Source organism: Procambarus clarkii, chromosome 23 (assembly GCF_040958095.1).
Source record: "Procambarus clarkii isolate CNS0578487 chromosome 23, FALCON_Pclarkii_2.0, whole genome shotgun sequence".
NCBI lineage: Eukaryota > Metazoa > Arthropoda > Malacostraca > Decapoda > Cambaridae > Procambarus > Procambarus clarkii.
In genome coordinates this window covers 10,559,524-10,580,260 of record NC_091172.1, presented here as the reverse complement: position 1 = coordinate 10,580,260, position 20,737 = coordinate 10,559,524, and the positions used below count along the sequence as shown (strand labels likewise).

Sequence of the window (20,737 nt, the reverse complement as noted above, 5' to 3'; positions counted from 1 at the left end):
GTGCTAGAGGTATGCCGAGGGCCTCTGCTGCTTCTTTTAACATCTATGGTGACATTCTATATGGCCCAGTAGCCTTAGTTACCTCCAGTGATGCTATCTGTATTCTTACTTCCTCCACTGTTACCTCAATATTAGTAGCTTCTCGTCAGGGGCTGCCTCCTCATCTAGCTCTGGGAGCTGTTCGGTTTCAGTAGTAAACACTCCATGGAGGCTGGCATTGAGCTCCTCTAATTTCTTTATCATCTTCTGTATACCGGCCTTCCCATTTTTCGTAACCTGGTCATTTGGTTATTCACTGTCATTTTCCTTCTTATATGGCTTTGTAGGAGTTTCGGTTGTCTCTGCTTTGGAGGCAATGTCATATTCATAGTTTCTTTCTGCCAATCTTTTTATGTTTATGTTACAAAAGTGGATGCTCTGTAGGGAGCCGGCGGCTGAGTGGACAGAACACTGGACGCATGATCCTGTGGTCCCGGGTTCGATCCCGGGCGCCGGAGGTTAGGTAAGGCCCCGGGCCCCAGGGAAACAATTCCCAGCAAAGAATAAATAGTAATAGTCTGTCATCTAGGTCGCTTAAACCCCAACTCAAAATAGGTAATGGAAACTCCAGCTTTAAATTACCTTAATATAATTACCTTAACACAGACAGGAGACGAGAATTACATACAACAAACTAGAGGTAAGGTCTACGTTCCTTAAGGGACAGTACACACCACTCAACTTAATATCCTATTACACGCATCACGTGTTCACTAGTCAGCTCCAAAGAACTTAACTCTTGGAACCCAAAATAACCGACTAGAACACAATTACACTTAGAACAATTAGTGGCACGTTACAGTAATGGTATAGTACATAACCTGATCAATAAAGATTAAGGAGAGAAGAAAATGGAAGGAGGTAAGAAGAGAGAGCCCACAGCACGACGGGCGGGACGGACCACGGGACGGGACTAGTTAGAGAAGAACCATTCTCACCATGTGCTTCGCTGTCTGAATGATTTAACTGGTTGTACAGTAACATTTACTTAACATCCAATACAGTATAAAATTGCTACTATACAGTTCTAAGCATAACTAACATCCTAGCTTTACAATACACTAACATTATATTAACACAGTGTATGACCAATTTGTGAGCATCAACGTGCTCTTACGTCTGGCAGAGAAACGGTCGACCACAACTTGCCAAGATGAGGTTTCAGTCCTCTTAAATATAAGATGTTATAGAGTTCACTTCTTCTTAAACCCAAACATATCTAAAAACCCTCTATAATTTAACTAACCAAAATCCCACACATAATCCAAAACATTCAGGGCCTATCACTAAAATACTGAAGAGTAAATGGTCCCTATTCATGTGAAAACAGGAGCGCTACGACCCAGGACCTAGATTCACGAAGCTCCACGTATTTCTTCGTAAGTATGTGTGCTACGAAGGTTCCTAAGTACCGGGCTAAGAATGCGCCAAAGGGCGATTCAGAAAAGAATTTTAAGTAGTTCACCTAAGTCTCGCAAGATGTCACTAGGTTTTTAGTTTGGCCAATCAGAGAGAAGGTAACATTTTTCATCTTACAGCTGTAGCCAATCACGACGCTGGCATATCGGAGCTTATCCGTGATCACTTGCGACTTATTTACGTCTAATTTTCTTATAAAATTAGTGTATTTCGAAGTAAAACTATGTTTTTTTGACTTGTACAGTCAGCACCGACATTGTAATATACAAATATGTTACATTTTTTGTTTACCTACGTAATTCTAAGAGATAGTGTATAACTTTCCTTGTCGCTCCCAAGGATTTGAGAAGCAATGGTATTTACTTACGTATATATTTACCTAAATTTACCCAAGGGCCATTAACTATCTAGTGGCCTCGACGAGGACAAAAACCCGGGGCTTGTTAAGTCCCGCCAATTGTCCTAATGATATTTTCTAGCTGGATTTTGGCCTTTACGGCTTCAGCGGGTAGGCGGTTCCATGGGTTTATAACCCTCTGGGTGAAAAAAACATCTATTTTCAGTCCTACTTGAGAGGACATACTCTCCAACATTATATCTGTGATTTCCCTGTTATCAGTGACTTCAGACCAAATGGTATGAGGTACTTTGAGTTTTGAAATTACTTCAAACACTCAGGAATATTGGAAGATATTCTTGTGCTGTAGCCAGATTTTGCTAGTGTAGGCTAATAGATCAGCCTTACATTTCTTATTCTCCCCTGATTCCATGCATGATTGGCCGTACTGTGAGGTGGGGATGTTGGATGAGCTTGTAGGTAGTTTATGATCTACACTGTGATCTTTCATATAGAATAGAGTAGCAGCACATTGCTGTGTATACCTAAGCTTGTTAATAAAAAGAAATCAGTAATAAAGGTTTTAAATTATAGCTTGTATTTATTTATTTATTTATTTATTTATTTATTTATTTATTTATTTATATATACAAGAAGGTACATTGGGTTTGTGAGAATACATTGGATAGTACAGTATTTACATTCTTGTAAAGCCACTAGTACGCGCAGCGTTTCGGGCAGGTCCTTAATCTAGCAGATAATTTTAAGTAGGTAAATTCTATCAGAATTGATAAATGATAAAGATACATTGCAAGAGAAAAATGAGATGAGAGAGCTTAGTAAGTATATTAAAGCACATTGTTATATTAAAGCTCTGATTGATTACATTGACAGCTTGATTGGTAATTTAAACAAGATGAATTATTATTAAGTATTAAGTAGTATTACTAGTATTATTATTATTAAGTATTATAAGATTAAGTATTATTATTATTAGGAGTATTATCATTATTAAATTATAAATGTTAACCATGGGTCATTAAGATCTCATATTGATATGTAATGTTAGTAATGTTGACCAAACCACACACTAGAAGATAAAAAGAAGACAACAATGTTATTAATATTTTTTGTGAATCATTAAATTGTGCAGAATGTCTCAATTTTTCACTTCTTTGGATATACATTAGAAGAAAATAGGATAAACAACCCATTAATATTTGTTTCATTATATTTTTTTATTTAAATGACTGAATCAATATTTTTACAGCTGTCAGGATTTGTTTTACTCGCAGGTGCATTATCTGTTAAAAAAAAAAATATGGTTTATTGTTACACACACTGATGCTACATAGTCTTCCCGGCTTGGTGCCTTCTTTTGATAATTTTTTTTTTTTTTTTTGAGATATATACAAGAGTTGTTACATTCTTGTACAGCCACTAGTACGCGTAGCGTTTCGGGCAGGTCCCTGGAATACGATCCCCTGCCGCGAAGAATCGTTTTTTCAACCAAGTACACATTTTACTGTTGCGTTAAACAGAGGCTACAGTTAAGGAATTGCGCCCAGTAAATCCTCCCCGGCCAGGATACGAACCCATGACATAGCGCTCGCGGAACGCCTGGCGAGTGTCTTACCACTACACCACGGAGACTGTGATTTGTACCATGTTAAATGTAGAGGAATCAGCTGAGCATTTCTCAAATAAAATAGCCTGACTCAGCTTATAAGGTAAATAAAATAAAGTAACCATTCCTCAAATAAGTAGCAGCCTCACCTCACTGCCTTACTGCTACATAGCCTTCTTGGCTTGGTGCCGTCTTTTGATAATTACTTACTGTTACAGAGCCAAATTGTGTAACAGGAAGAGGTCTTGGACCCCCTACTTTTCTCTCTCTTTTTTAATAGTCCATATAGTCATAATTATAGGTTTAAGTATTTAATGAGAAAAGTTTTTGAAGTTTTTACCCATATCCTTACCTAAGATCATTTGTGCAGCATATTTTTCTATTATGTCTCACCCAGATTTAATTTCAAAATAAAACCAAACAAAATAAATTAAAAAGGGGTATGTATAGCTAAGGTACACCCCCTAGCTCTACTTATTGCTAGGTGAACCGGGGCATTTGGTGACAGTAAATGCTCCCACCATCACCTTCTCTCATATTTCATGTTCACCAGAGTTTATTTACCTAATAACTACTGGTATAATATCTTGCTATTATGAAACTAATTCTACTATCATAAAAGACATATTTACTACAAGTTTCAAGCAGAGAATACATATATAGTTAACACGAAGGTCTCCTCTTGACGAGACTCCAGCTAAAATGTTTTGTTTATAATAAAATCGATCCTCCGTCTTGTGTAGTAGAGATAAATTCAGTTATATCCAGTTTACGTAAAGCTACGAGTGGTCGAGCCCATCCTTAAATCGAGGCGGTGTACTTACGAAGATTTTTCTTCTTAAATGCCTACCTGAATACCGACGTAGCCGCTACGAAGATGCTAAGAAGAGAAACATTCATAAGTACGTACGTAACTGCTTCATTAATCTGGCTCCAGGGTCGTAACATTTTATGTAGTCATTCCTGGCCCCGTTGCATCTAATCCAGTTTTCCTCTGTCCTTTGCCTTCTGTATTTCTTCCACTCCCTCCTGCTCTTTGCTGCCTGGCGCGGCCTATTGAACCACGAGTTATTATATGTTCTACTTTTTTATGTTATTGGTGGTATGAATCTCTCCTCAGCCTCTTCCCGCCAAACACACACCTAAACTACGACGTTGGTACAACGTTCGAACAAGTTTTAACACCTCCTAACGAGTCATAAGAACCAATATAGCAAGTTGTAACACCGTTCTAATACGTCATAAACACGTTAAGCCAAGATGTAACAACTTTATTACAAGTTGTAACAAACGGAAAATAGACAGTTTCGGTTTGTGTTTCCAGGGTTTGCACCTCAGTTTTACTTGGTCCATCATTTCCTGGACCGTCTTCCTTCAAAGTTCCTCCTCCCAGTGCACTCTTCCCAGAGTGCTCACTCTTCTTCTCTTCTCTTACTTTCATATAGTCTCCTTTTTTATAGGCTACGTGTGTGTGTGTGTGTGTGTGTGTGTATTTCCTATTTGTATTTACTATTTGTATCTGTAGAATCCAGCTATTAGTTCTTGGACCCTGCCTTTGTAACCAATTTATTTTTTCTCTATTATGTCTACAACATATAATTACCTTACAAACACACACACATTCCCAGGAAGCAGCCCATAGCAGCTGTTTAACTCCCAGTTACCTATTTACTACTTGGTGAACAGATGAATAAGGGAGAAAGAAACTATGCCTATTTGTTTCTGCCTCGGCCAGGAATCGAACTCGGACCCTTAGGACTACACCCCCCCCCGAGCGCTGTTCACTCAGCCTCGAGGCCCCCTCGCGGCTGTGTGTGTGTGACTGCCTGTTTGTAGTTAAAGGATAAGAGCAACACTCGTGCCGTCCCGCAACCGCTATACTCCTTGTTATTTAACAATGGAGCTGCTGGCGATGAGTCACAATAACGTGGCTGAAGTATGTTGACCAGACCACACACTAGAAGTTGAAGGGAAGACGACGTTTCGGTCTGTCCTGGACCATTCTCAAGTCGATTGTCACAATCAATCAATCAGTCACAATCGACTTGAGAATGGTCCAGGATGGACCGAAACGTCGTCGTCCCTTCAACTTCTAGTGTGTGGTCTGGTCAAAATGGAGCTGCTGAGGTTCCAACCTCCCACAACCATGTCCGCAAAAGAGAGTTATGGACATCAACTAATTTGTAATCAGAGACTGAAAGCTCTATTTAATATGATTTTTAATAGAATTTATTTTAAACAGTTTAGAACCAAAAATGGAAGTATCTATAAACTCAACATTCTCTCTGACTCACTCACAGCAATCTTACTATAGATCTCAACATCTTGGAATCTGTTTACATCGCCAAAATCAGACCCAAGTTGAACAACTATGAGTCTTTGACTCAGTTCTTTGCTCACTAATTTTCGTCTTCTCAAGTTTTTTTTTTTTTTCAAAAATGTTATTTTCAATTTTGTATATATTTTTTGCCTTTTACTTTTTGTATCTTTTAATTCTTTTTTCTTTATTGATTAATATTATTCTTTTAATAATTTTTTTAATTAAATATTTTTGTATTCAATATCAGTCTTTTAACTGATATTGAATTTAAAAATCTTTGAGCTTTTAATCGATGATTTTTAACTAAATTGTGATGTATAATTATGTTTTTTAATATATATATATATATATATATATATATATATATATATATATATATATATATATATATATATATATATATATATATATATATATATATATATATATATATATATATATATAACCTTTATATTCCATAACCTTAATTCCTAACCTATATATTCCATAACCTTTAAGCACCTTTTTGCATTATTATTTTTGTATCAACCCATGTATATCTTGTAACCATCAAATGCATAATAAAGCACAAAAAATATTCAAGGAAGGGGGTGGTAGGAGAAAAGCACACAGAAACTGTATTGGAGGGGATCTAAACATTCCCTCTAATGCGTTATGCGTGGTTTCCTCCGAGGCTATGGGTCCCCCTTCTTCCAGCTAGAGGTATATATATATATATATATATATATATATATATATATATATATATATATATATATATATATATATATAGATATATATATATATATATATATAAGCGAACAAGCCTGAATGGTCCCCAGGACAATATGCAACTGATATATATATATATATATATATATATATATATATATATATATATATATATATGTCGTACCTAGTAGCCAGAACGCACTTCTCAGCCTACTATGCAAGGCCCAATTTGCCTAATAAGCCAAGTTTTCATGAATTAATTGTTTTTCGACTACCTAACCTACCTAACCTAACCTAACCTAACTTTTTCGGCTACCTAACCTAACCTAACCTATAAAGATTGGTTAGGTTAGGTTAGGTAGGGTTGGTTAGGTTCGGTCATATATCTACGTTAATTTTAACTCCAATAAAAAAAAATTGACCTCATACATAATGAAATGGGTAGCTCTATCATTTCATAAGAAAGAAAATAGAGAAAATATATTAATTCATGAAAACTTGGCTTATTAGGCAAATTGGGCCTTGCATAATAGGCTGAGAAGTGCGTTCTGGCTACTAGGTACGACATATATATATATATATATATATATATATATATATATATATATATATATATATATTTATACATACATACATACATACATACATACATACATACATACATACATACATACATACATACATACATACATACATAAAATCCAATCATCATCGATATAAATATATGATATGATAACTGGTGTGCAGGTGGGGGCGTTGCAGGTGCTGGAGGGCGCCTGCAGTTACATGAGCACCCGAGCCGCCGTCTACAAGCTTGGAGGACTACAGGTCAGTTATGAAAGTCAGCCACAAGCACTCACACATGTGACTCGGCTACACTCACACCTGTGGATATATATATATATATATATATATATATATATATATATATATATATATATATATATATATATATATATATATGTCGTACCTAGTAGCCAGAACGCACTTCTCAGCCTACTATGCAAGGCCCAATTTGCCTAATAAGCCAAGTTTTTATGAATTAATTGTTTTTCGACTACTTAACCTACCTAACCTAACCTAACCTAACTTTTTAGGCTACCTAACCTATAAAGATAGGTTAGGTAGGGTTGGTTAGGTTCGGTCATATAACTACGTTAATTTTAACTCTAATAACAAAAAATTGACCTCATACATAATGAAATGGGTAGCTTTATCATTTCATAAGAAAAAAATTAGAGAAAATATATTAATTCAGGAAAACTTGGCTTATTAGGCAAATCGGGCCTTGCATAGTAGGCAGAGAAGTGCGTTCTGGCTACTAGGTACGACATATATATATATATATATATATATATGTCGTACCTAGTAGCCAGAACTCACTTCTCAGCCTACTATTCAAGGCCCGATTTGCCTAATAAGCCAAGTTTTCCTGAATTAATATATTTATTATAATTTTTTTCTTATGAAATGATAAAGCAACCCTTTTCTCTATGTATGAGGTCAGTTTTTTTTTATTGGAGTTAAAATTAACGTAGATATATGACCGAACCTAACCAACCCTACCTAACCTAACCTAACCTATATTTATAGGTAAGGTTAGGTTAGGTAGCCAAAAAAAGCTAGGTTAGGTTAGGTTAGGTAGACGAAAAAACATTAATTCATGAAAACTTGGCTTATTAGGCAAATCGGGCCTTGAATAGTAGGCTGAGAAGTGCGTTCTGGCTATTAGGTACGACATATATATATATATATATATATATATATATATATATATATATATATATATGTCGTACCTAATAGCCAGAACGCACTTCTCAGCCTACTATTCAAGGCCCGATTTGCCTAATAAGCCAAGTTTTCATGAATTAATGTTTTTTCGTCTACCTAACCTACCTAACCTAACCTAACCTAGCATTTTTTGGCTACCTAACCTAACCTTACCTATAAATATAGGTTAGGTTAGGTTAGGTAGGGTTGGTTAGGTTCGGTCATATATCTACGTTAATTTTAACTCCAATAAAATAAAATTGACCTCATACATAGAGAAAAGGGTTGCTTTATCATTTCATAAGAAAAAAATTATAGTAAATATATTAATTCAGGAAAACTTGGCTTACTAGGCAAATCTGGCCTTGAATAGTAGGCTGAGAAGTGAGTTCTGGCTACTAGGTACGACATATATATATATATATATATATATATATATATATATGTCGTACCTAGTAGCCAGAACTCACTTCTCAGCCTACTATGCGAGGCCCGATTTGCCTAATAAGCCAAGTTTTACTGAATTAATATATTTTCTCTAATTTTTTTCTTATGAAATGATAAAGCTACCCATTTCATTATGTATGAGGTCAATTTTTTTTTATTGGAGTTAAAATTAACGTAGATATATGACCGAACCTAACCAACCCTACCTAACCTAACCTAACCTAACTTTATAGGTTAGGTTAGGTTAGGTAGCCGAAAACGTTAGGTTAGGTTAGGCTAGGTAGGTTAGGTTGTCGAAAAAACATTAATTCATGAAAACTAGGCTTATTAGGCAAATCGGGCCTTGCATAGTAGGCTGAGAAGTGAGTTCTGGCTACTAGGTACGACATATATATATATATATATATATATATATATATATATATATATGTCGTACCTAGTAGCCAGAACTCACTTCTCAGCCTACTATTCAAGGCCCGATTTGCCTAATAAGCCAAGTTTTCATGAATTAATATATTTACTATAATTTTTTTCTTATGAAATGATAAAGCAACCCTTTTCTCTATGTATGAGGTCAATTTTTTTTTATTGGAGTTAAAATTAACGTAGATATATGACCGAACCTAACCAACCCTACCTAACCTAACCTAACCTATATTTATAGGTAAGGTTAGGTTAGGTAGCCAAAAAAAGCTAGGTTAGGTTAGGTTAGGTAGGTTAGGTAGACGAAAAAACATTAATTCATGAAAACTTGGCTTATTAGGCAAATCGGGCCTTGAATAGTAGGCTGAGAAGTGCGTTCTGGCTATTAGGTACGACATATATATATATATATATATATATATATATATATATATATATATATATATATATATATATATATATATATATATATATATATATATATATATATATATATATATATATATATATATATATATATGTCGTACCTAATAGCCAGAACGCACTTCTCAGCCAACTATTCAAGGCCCGATTTGCCTAATAAGCCAAGTTATCATGAATTAATGTTTTTTCGTCTACCTAACCTACCTAAGCTAACCTAACCTAGCTTTTTTTGGCTACCTAACCTAACCTTACCAATAAATATAGGTTAGGTTAGGTTAGGTAGGGTTGGTTAGGTTCGGTCATATATCTACGTTAATTTTAACTACAACAAAAAAAAATTGACCTCATACATAGAGAAAAGGGATGCTTTATGATTTGATAAGAAAAAAATTATAGTAAATATATTAATTCAGGAAAACTTGGCTTATTAGGCAAATCGGGCCTTGAATAGTAGGCTGAAAAGTGAGTTCTGGCTACTAGGTACGACATATATATATATATATATATATATATGTCGTACCTAGTAGCCAGAACGCACTTCTCAGCCTACTATGCAAGGCCCGATTTGCCTAATAAGCAAAGTTTTCATGAATTAATTGTTTTTCGACTACCTAACCTACCTAACCTAACCTAACCTAACTTTTTCGGCTACCTAACCTAACCTAACCTATAAAGATAGGTTAGGTTAGGTTAGGTAGGGTTGGTTAGGTTTGGTCATATATCTACGTTAATTTTAACTCCAATAAAAAAAAATTACCTCATACATAATGAAATGGGTAGCTTTATCATTTAATAAGAAAAAAATTAGAGAAAATATATTAATTCAAGAAAACTTGGCTTATTAGGCAAATCGGGCCTTGCATAGTAGGCTGAGAAGTGCGTTCTGGCTACTAGGTACGACATATATATATATATATATATATATATATATATATATATATATATATATATATGTCGTACCTAGTAGCCAGAACGCAGTTCTTGGCCTACTATGCAAGGCCCGATTTGCCTAATAAGCCAAGTTTTCCAGAATTTCAATATTTTTTCATTTTTTTCTTGTGAAATGATAAAGCTATTCATTTCATTATGTATGAGCAATTTTTTGTTAAATTTGAGTTAAAACTAACGTATATATGTGACCGAACCTAACCAATCGTACCTAACCTAACCTAACTTATCTTAACCTAACCTAAACTAACATAACTAAATCAATAATTTATGTTCCTATTATAATATAATAATAATATTTAAAATAAACCAATAGGAAAAATTTATTGAAATTATAGAAAATCACTCGGCCTATTAGGCAAATCGGGCCTTGCATAGTAGGCCGAGAAGTGCGTTCTGGCTACTAGGTACGACATATATTATATATATATATATATCGGTCTACGTCCGACATGCATACATATATTCTCCTTTATAGTCATATAGTGCTAACAAAATGAGTCTTGTGAGCATATATCATGAGTATATAGTGTTACTGTGATGTTTGAAGCATTCATGGATGTTGTAATGTTTATAGTGCACATGGAAAAAAGAGAGTATATTTTGGGTACAAACAATATGGAACTAGGTTGTTTGTTGTTGTTAGAGATTCAGCTACTTGGAACAAGATCCAAGTAGCACGGGCTATGGTGAGCCCGTAACTTACCTGGCACAGGAGCGGGGCAAGAAGCACGGGCTAAGGTTAGCCTCGTGGACGGGAGATGTCTCCCGTTAGAACTAGGACTCGGGTGCTGTTATATACTGTGGCCTTCCACGCAGGTGCTGCAGGGGCTAGTGGGCCACTGTCAGGTGGAGGTGCGCGGCCTGGCGGCCTCCGTGCTGGCCCAGGTGTGCGCTCTGTCTGCGGCCCGGAGCACGCTCATCAGAGACGGCGGGGTGGCGACACTGGTCAGTCCTTCTATGGTACTTTTATACATTTGTCACGGTTTCATCCTATCTTTGTTTTAATGGTGGCATTATATTATAGATTGTTGGATTTTCAGAGGTACATTGATGTATAAAATGTTACTAAAGTTTCACCTCTGATGGATTATAGGTGTCTCTCCTGCGGGTGGAGGTCAGTGCACTGAACACAGATACGGAGCTTGCGATTGCTGTGGAAGGGGCGGCGAGGGCGTTGTGGGCGTGCAGCGTATCAAGGAATGGGCGGGCGGCTCTCCTGCGGGCGGGGGGTCTGGAGTTAGTGGGCGGCTTACTCGCAGTGTCGCGGCCAACTCTCCTGGTGCCCGTTGTGGGAGTCATTCATCAGTGTATCGCAGAGGTAAATAAGCATTTTTTTTTAAGTTGTGGCGGTGTTTTCGTTGACACATCTATATTTCTTAAAATATACAAAAATACAAATATTTATTCAGGTAAAGTACATACATACAAGGTGAGATACAAAATGATGATGGATTTATAGATAGAGCTAGTACATTTATTTATTTATTTATTTATTTATATACAAGAAGGTATATTGGGATTGTGAGGATACATAGCACAGTAATAACATTCTTGTAAAGCCACTAGTACGCGCAGCGTTTCGGACAGGTCCTTAATCTAAGAAACTTATAAGTAAATAAACACTTGCAAAATTTATAAAAATGATAACAGTTACATAGCATGAAAACAATTAAAAGATGAGAGAAAAATTGTAGGTATATTAAAGCACATAGGTAGCTCAGAGTGATTGCAATGACAGCTTGAATGGTAGTTTAACAAAACTTAGCAGGCACAATACAGCATATGGCTAGCACATAAAACAAGACAGCAATGAACTCAATGATAAAGTTGTTTGGATTAAGTACATAAAGATTGGGAGATTGGGTAACACTAGATACAGAGCAAATTTAAAGCTCAGTGTAGGAAACTACGAAGATGAAATTAGGTACTTTTCGATTTTGTTTTTAAATAAGGCAAAAGTTTGACAGCTTTTCAATTCACTAGGGAGTGAGTTCCATAGACTAGGTACCTTACTTTGCATAGAGTGTTTACACAGATTAAGTTTGACTCTGGGGATATGAAAGAGATATTTATTTCTGGTGTGGTGATAATGGGTCCTATTACATCTGTCCAGGGAGAGTTTCAGAGCATGGTTTGCATTTAAGAACAGGGTTTTGTAAATGTAGTTGACACAAGAGAATGTGTGGAGGGAGTTAATATTTAGCAAATTAAGGGATTTAAACAAGGGAGCTGAGTGTTGTCTGAAAGCAAAGTTTGTTATTATTCTGATAGCAGATTTTTGCTGGGTGATGATGGGCTTAAGGTGGTTTGCAGTGGTAGAACCCCATGCACAGATACCATAATTAAGATAGGGATAGATTAGTGCATAATATAGTGAGAGGAGAGCAGAGTTAGGAACATAATATCTTATTTTGGAGAGTATTCCAACTGTTTTAGAGACTTTCTTAGTTATGTGTTGAATGTGGGTGCTGAAGTTGAGTCTCTTGTCTAGGAATAGGCCAAGAAACTTTCCATCATTTTTATTACTGATGTTAATGTTGTCTATCTGTAGCTGAATTGCATTCGATGATTTGCTTCCAAATAAGATGTAGTAGGTCTTTTCTATGTTTAGTGTTAGTTTGTTAGTTGACATCCATAAGTGGACTTTTTTTAATTCGTTATTCACAACATTATTTAGTGTATGTGGGTTGGGGTCTGAATATCATCAGCAAACAATATAGGTTTAAGGATATTAGAGACATTAGGCAGATCATTGATATATATAAGAAATAGAAGAGGTCCTAATATGGTGCCCTGTGGCACTCCAACGGTTATTGGTAAAGTGAAAGAGGTTGTGTCATTGATGGTTACACATTGGAGTCTGTCACTAAGATAGGATCGGATATAGTCCAGGGCAAGGCCTCGGATTTCATAATGCTGGAGTTTAAGTAAAAGGTAGTTGTGATTAACAGTATCAAAGGCTTTTCTTAGGTCAATGAAGAGTCCGATCAGAAACTCATTTTTGTCAAGGTCTGAGTAGATTACGTCAAGGAGACTAATGATTGCATCATTGGTGCTCTTTTGGGAGCGGAAGCCAAACTGGCAGGGGCTGAGTATGTCGAATTTTACGAGGTAGGAATAGAGCTGTTTGTAGATAATTTTTTCAAATATTTTTGATAGAATGGGTAGATTTGATATTGGTCTATAATTGTTTATGTCCGCCGGATTGCCTCCTTTATGGACTGGCGTAACTCTTGTTTTTTTAAGGATATCAGGGAAGGTGTGATACTCTATAGATTTGTTGAACAGCAGAGCTATGAGTGGCGCAAGGGCATGGGAGGCGCTCTTGTATATAATGGACGGAATTGCCTAAAGAATAGAATGCCTAAAGCCACTATTATGCAAAACATTTCGGGCAGGAAAAACACTAAGACTAAAACTTAGTACTAATTGAGATTAAAGTATAAATTGTGTTGAGAAAATGAAAAAAGGGGGGGAACATGGCAGAAAAAATAGCAACAATACAATTTGGTCAACAAACAGCATTGTTTAAAATAGTAGACATTGGTTGACATTTTGGGGGTAAGGTAGGTTACAGGGAGTTAATTAGGTAGTACTTTGTTTTTATCTTAAACTGGTTGAGAGAGGTACAGTCTTTAACATGATTGGGAAGGTCATTCCACATTCTGGGTCCCTTGATTTGTACAGCATTTCTAGTTTGATTAAGTCGTACTCTTGGAATATCAAATAGGTATTTGTTTCTGGTGTGGTGCTCATGGGTTCTGTTACAACCTTCTAGGAAGCTTTTAAGGTCAGGATTGACATTACAGTTCAGCGTTTTATATATATAAAATACACATGAGAGGATGTGCAGTGACTTAATATCTAACATATTCAGAGATTTGAGTAAGGGTACCGAGTGATGTCTGGGGCCAGAGTTGGATATTGTCCTAATAGCAGCTTTGTGTTGGGTAATTAGAGGACGTAAATGATTTTGGGTAGTAGAACTCCAAGTACAAATACCATAGTTGAGATAAGGATAGATGAGAGAGTAATAGTGTCACCAGAGCAGGGCGAGGTACATAATATCTGATCTTAGAAAGAATGCCAACAGTTTTTGAAACTTTTTTTTTATATATTTAGAATGTGTCCCTGGAAATTCAGCTTGTGGTCAATGAGAACGCCAAGGAATTTGCCATCTACTTTGTTACAAATTTGGGTATTGTTTACCCTGAGATTTTTTTGATTTGAGGATTTATTGCCAGAAAAAATATAGAAAGTTTTGTCAATATTGAGGGCGAGTTTGTTGGCAGTTAGCCAGTGATGGACTTTATTTAGCTCAGTATTCACTGTGACATTTAGAGCAAGGGGGTCAGGACTGGAGTAAATGAAGGTCGTGTCATCAGCAAATAGAATTGGTTTGAGATGTTGGGAGGCATTTGGAAGGTCATTAACGTAGATGAGAAAGAGGAGAGGGCCAAGTATGCTGCCCAGGGGAACACCGTTGTTGATGGGTAGGGTGGGAGAAATTGAATTAGTCACAGAAACATACTGGAGCCTGTCAGTAAGGTAAGACTGAAGGTATTGCAGGGAGTGACCTCTGACTCCATAATGTTGTAATTTAAGAAGGTTTTGGTGGTTGACAGTGTCAAAAGCCTTACGCAGGTCCACAAATAACCCAACAGGAACTCATTTTTATCAAGAGCTGCATGTATCAAGTTAATCATACTAATAAGTGCATCGTTAGTGCTTTTTTGAGTCTGAAGCCATATTGACAGGTGCTAAGTATATTGACTTTGGCTAGATAAGCTGCTTGTAGATTAGTTTTCAAATATTTTTGACAAGTTTGGCAGAATTGATATTTATTTATTTATTTATTTATTTATTTATTTATATATATACAAGAAGGTACATTTGGGTTGTGAGAATACATTGGATAGTACAGTATTTACATTCTTGTAAAGCCACTAGTACGCGCAGCGTTTCGGGCAGGTCCTTAATCTAGCAGATAATTTTAAGTAGGTAATTTCTATCAGAACTGATAAATGATAAAGATACATTGCAAGAGAAAAATGAGATGAGAGAGCTTAGTAAGTATATTAAAGCACATTGTTATATTAAAGCTCTGATTGATTACATTGACAGCTTGATTAGTAATTTAAACAAGATTAATAGACACCATACAGCAGATTGACAGCACATATAAGACAGCAATGATCACATTGGTAAAGATGTTCAGATTGGGTACATAAAGATTGGGAGACTGGGTAGCAAAAGATACAGATAAACAAGATTTATAAACACCATACAGCAGATTGGCAGCACATATAAGAAGACAGCAATGATCACAATGGTAAAGATGCTCAAATTGGGAACATAAAGGTTGGGAGATTGGGTAGCAATAGATACAGTGCAATTTTAAGGCAAAAAGTGAAAAACTATGAAGATGAAATTAGGTACTTTTTAGTATTGATTTTGAATGATGTAAAAGTTGGACAGCTTTTCAATTCAATAGGGAGTGAGTTCCATAAACTGGGTCCCTTTATTTGCATAGAGTGTTTACACAGATTAAGTTTAACTCTGGGGATATCAAAGAGATATTTATTTCTGGTGTGGTGATAATGGGTCCTATTACATCTGTCCAGGAAGAGTTTCAGACAAGGATTTGCCTTTAAGAACAGGGTTTTGTAAATGTAGTTGACACAAGAGAATTTATGGAGTGAGATTATGTTTAGCATGTTTAGGGAGATAGGTCTGAAGTTGTTGACATCAGTGAGATCACCAACTTTGTTGACAGGGGTTACTCTCGCTTTTTTTTAGAATATCTGGAAAGGTTTGGAGTTCAAGTGACTTGTTGAAGAGCAAAGCAATGGCAGGAGTTAAAGATCTGGAGGCTTTTTTGTAAATTAAAGTTGGTATCTCCTCAAGGGCACTAAACTTGGTTTTAAGGGAAAGAATTATGTCATTAACATCAGTAGAATTCATACAATTGAGGAAACTAGCAGCAGGAGGGTTACCAGGCTCGCAGAGGTGAACGTTAAAGTCCCCAGAAATATTTAAGTAGTTTTTGTTCAGTCTGTTCTCTAGTATTAGATTTCTAAGGTTAGAGTTAAATTCAGTCACATCAGTGTTAGGAATCCTGTAGACTGCTCCCACAGTCAGGACAGCATCGCTACCCTTGACTCTGAAACAGGCAAATATATACTCTCCATAAGGGTCTCCAGATTTAATTACTTTTAAGCAAGTCAGTTCATGGTGGTAGTAAAGAGAAGTACCACCACCTCTTTGTACAGGACGACAGTTATGAATAGCTGAGTAGTTAGGTATGTTTTAGAGGTGATTGGTGTCCTCTTTTACATATAAATATGTTTAGTGCATATGCATTTATATGTTTAGTACATATAAATGTACGAGTGTTTAATATGTATTTGTAGTCACGGTAGTATAGCTGTGATCGAGGCGTGTGTACTCATTTAGAACTAGGCGTGTGTGTGTGTGTAATAATGCAGGCTTCTGCTTTGTTTACAAAGTTTTGCAAGTCATTTTCCTTGTAACTTAGGCTGTGTTCCGGGAGCGAGTCGAGGCCGCTGGCTACACCTCCGCTCTCGTCAAGCTTCTCCACTCTCCCTCACCTCAGCTCCAAGTTCTCGCTACTAAGGCACTCGCCAGGGTGAGTACAAGCACTTGCTAGAGTACACACACTCAAAAGGGTGAGTACAAACACTCGTTGGGGTGTTTATACATTATATATATATATATTTTGTTGGTAAAATACTGGCAATATTATTGCCTAGTGTTTACTACCATTGGGAATATTATTGCCAATAGTAACAGTATTAAAACAACAGTATTAATAGCAACAAATGTGGGCCTAGTAATTGTAACATTAGTAGACCTAGTAAAGACAAGAGTGGCAGCGGTAAGAACAGTAGGCTATGTATCACTCTTGGTCTTGTGACTCAGTGCTCGGTGCTGGAGGCGACGAGCGCTCGGCTGGTCCGGGAGGGCGGGCTGGAAGTCTTGGTCAATCTCCTCAACAGGGAAGCGCAGCCCTACGTTGACGCCCTCGTAGAGAAGGACCCAACCTTCGCCAAGGACGCCGGCCTGCTGGGGGAGACGCCAGGGGTGCCTCGCTCCAGGAAGGTCAGTGTTGCATTAAATGAGAGCTGACGCTGCAGAATTATATCTATACTTTCCTAATCTCTATCGATTCAGACGTTAGTCAGTAATACAGATAATCTCTACTTCCCCAGCAGTTAACTAATTAATGAACCAATAAATCTTCTATTATTGGCCTTTTTCTTTTACTAATAAGAACATCAACTTCCATCAAAATCTCCTCCATCCAAGAACTTCTTCAGTTGTTCTTTTCCGCCCAAACAATTCATGGTTCCCTTTACTCTGTTTCATGGTAAGGCTGCATCTTTCCTCTTGACATCAACTGCAGATATTGATCAATAATATATTTCTTTAAATACCAACGTGCACACACACACACACACAGGGCTACTATGTAGTGAGGAAAGAGAGAGAAGGGAGAGGAGGTGGTGTAGCTTTGCTAATAAGAGAAGGTTGGAGTTTCGAAGAGATGGTAATTCAGAACTGTGAAGGTTTCATTGACTACATATCAGGCACCATAGCAACTGGAGGACAAAAAATTATAGTAGTAGTCATATATAACCCCCCACCGAATGACAGAAGACCCAGACAGGAATATGATAGAAACAACTTGGCCACCATCAATATAATAGAGAGAGCAGCTTCTGTGGCTAGCAGGAACGGATCCAGACTTCTAATCATGGGAGACTTCAACCATGGGAAGATAGATTGGGGGAACAGAGACCCACATGGAGGCCCAGACACATGGAGAGCTAAGCTGCTGGATGTGGCAACAAAAAACTTTCTAAGTCAACACGTCAAGGGACCGACAAGAATGAGAGGAGGGGATGATCCAGCCTTGCTTGATCTGATATTTACCCTAAATGAGTCGGATATAAGGGAAGTTAAGTTGGAAGCCCCCTTGGGAAGGAGTGATAATAGTGTATTGAGCTTTGAGTACCTGGTTGAGCTAGGAATTATCACCCCCAAAAAAAAAACTGGGAAACAAAGGGCTGGAGTACCGAAACGGGAAACTATGAGGTGATGAATAAATTCCTATGGGAAATACATTGGGACACAGAACTCAGAACCAAGTCCGTACAAGACATGATGGACTATGTTACCCAAAAATGTCAGGAGGCTGTAAGCAGGTTTGTCCCAGACCGACAGGAAAAAAACAGAGAAGCAAAGGAAGAGTCCGTGGTTTAATAGGGAATGTATGAAAGCAAAGGAGCTGAACAAAAGGGCATGGAGGAACTTCCGTAATAACAGAACACCAGAAAGTAGAGAGAGATACCAGAGAACCAGGAACGAGTATGTTAGTGTGAGAAGAGCAGCTGAGAAAAGGTATGAAAATGATATAGCTAATAAAGCCAAGACCGAACCAAAGCTACTACACAGTCACATCAGGAGGAAAACAACAGTGAAGGAACAGGTGATGAAACTCAGGTTGGGCGAGGACAGGTACACAGAGAATGACAAAGAGGTGTGTGAAGAAATCAACAAAAGTTTCCAGGAGGTACAATAGAACAGGGAGAAGTCACGGCGCTAAGAGAGGTGGCAGCAAACCAGGTGACCTTGGAAAGGTTCGAAATTACAAGAGATGAGGTCAAGAAGCACCTATTGGAGCTGAATGTGAGAAAAGCTGTTGGGCCAGACGGAATCTCGCCATGGGTATTGAAAGAGTGTGCAGGAACACTTTGCTTGCCACTCTCCACAGTGTTTAGTAGGTCACTGGAAACGGGGGACCTACCAGAAATATGGAAGACTGCTAATGTAGTACCAATATACAAAAAGGGTGACAGACAAGAGGCACTGAACTACAGACTTGTATACCATGCAAGGTGATGGAGAAGATTGTGAGAAAAAACCTAGTAACACCTCTGGAGAGAATAGACTTCGTGACAACCCATCAACATGGGTTCAGGGAGGGTAAATCTTGCCTTACAAGCTTGATAGAATTCTACGATCAGGTGACAAAGATTAAGCAAGAAAGAGAAGGCTGGGCGGACTGGATTTTTTTGGACTGTCGGAAAGCCTTTGACACAGTACCCCATAAAAGGTTGATGCATAAGCTGGAGAAATAGGCAGGAGTAACTGGTAGGGCGCTCCAGTGGATAAGGGAGTACCTAAGCAATAGGAAGCAGAGAGTTACAGTGAGGGGAAGAGATTATATGTTCCTTAATGGAGCCCTGTTGCTTATGCATCGTTAATCGCCTGGAAAGAGATGTTGTTGTCTTGCCTATATACTGAATTCTTTGAGGCTTACAGTCCCCAAGTGGGAATTTGAAGGCATGGACGACGTTGGTCTCTTTTAAAGCGTTCTGCTTTGTGTCTGGAGAGTTTCTCATGAGTAGGTTGGCCGTTTTCTTGGTTTTATAGTAAATCGTCAATTGTATCTTCTGATTTTTGTCTGTAGGGATAACGTTTCTATTAACAATATCTTTCAGGACCCTTTCCTTCGTTTTATGAGCTGTGGAAAAGAAGTTCCTGTAAAATAGTCTAATAGGGGGTACAGGTGTTGTGTTAGTTGTCTCTTCAGAGGTTGCATGGCGTTTCACCTTCCTTCTTATGATGTCTTCAACGAAACCATTGGAGAAGTCGTTGTTGACTAAGACCTGCCTTACCCTACAGAGTTCTTCATCGACTTGCTTCCATCCTGAGCTGTGGCTGAGAGCACGGTCGACATAAGCGTTAATGACACTCCTCTTGTACCTGTCTGGGCAGTCACTGTTGGCATTGAGGCACATTCCTATGTTTGTTTCCTTAGTGTAGACTGCAGTGTGGAAACCTTCGCTCCTTTCCATGACTGTTACATCTAGAAAGGGCAGCTTCCCATCCTTCTCCATCTCGTAAGTGAAACGCAACACAGGATTCTGCTCAAATGCCTCCTTCAGCTCCTGCAGATGTCTGACATTAGGTACCTGTGTAAAAATGTCATTAACATACCTGCAGTATATGGCCGGTTTCAAGTTCATGTCGACTAAGACCTTTTGTTCGATGGTACCCATGTAGAAGTTCGCAAACAGGACACCTAGGGGGAGAACCCATGGCGACCCCATCTACTTGCTTATACATGTGCCCATCTGGGCTCCTCTTGACATACCAGAAAACATTTTAAGGAAACTACTCCAAGCTTGTACTAAAAAGGCACCCTTCTTGAGCCCGGATGGCCACATGTATAAGCAAGTAG

General features: G+C 37.6%; 1 protein-coding gene across 2 annotated transcripts in view; it reads left to right on the top strand.

Moving 5' to 3' along the window:
- gudu (Armadillo repeat-containing protein gudu) overlaps positions 1 to 20,737 on the top strand; it is a 136,842-nt gene that overhangs the window by 49,913 nt on the left and 66,192 nt on the right. For both annotated transcript variants that reach the window (XM_069329876.1, XM_069329877.1), the window contains exons 4-8: positions 7,201 to 7,281; positions 11,284 to 11,412; positions 11,561 to 11,785; positions 17,006 to 17,116; positions 17,410 to 17,589. In XM_069329876.1, the coding sequence (XP_069185977.1) occupies positions 7,201 to 7,281; positions 11,284 to 11,412; positions 11,561 to 11,785; positions 17,006 to 17,116; positions 17,410 to 17,589 (726 nt within the window). The remainder of the gene's footprint in view (positions 1 to 7,200; positions 7,282 to 11,283; positions 11,413 to 11,560; positions 11,786 to 17,005; positions 17,117 to 17,409; positions 17,590 to 20,737) is intronic.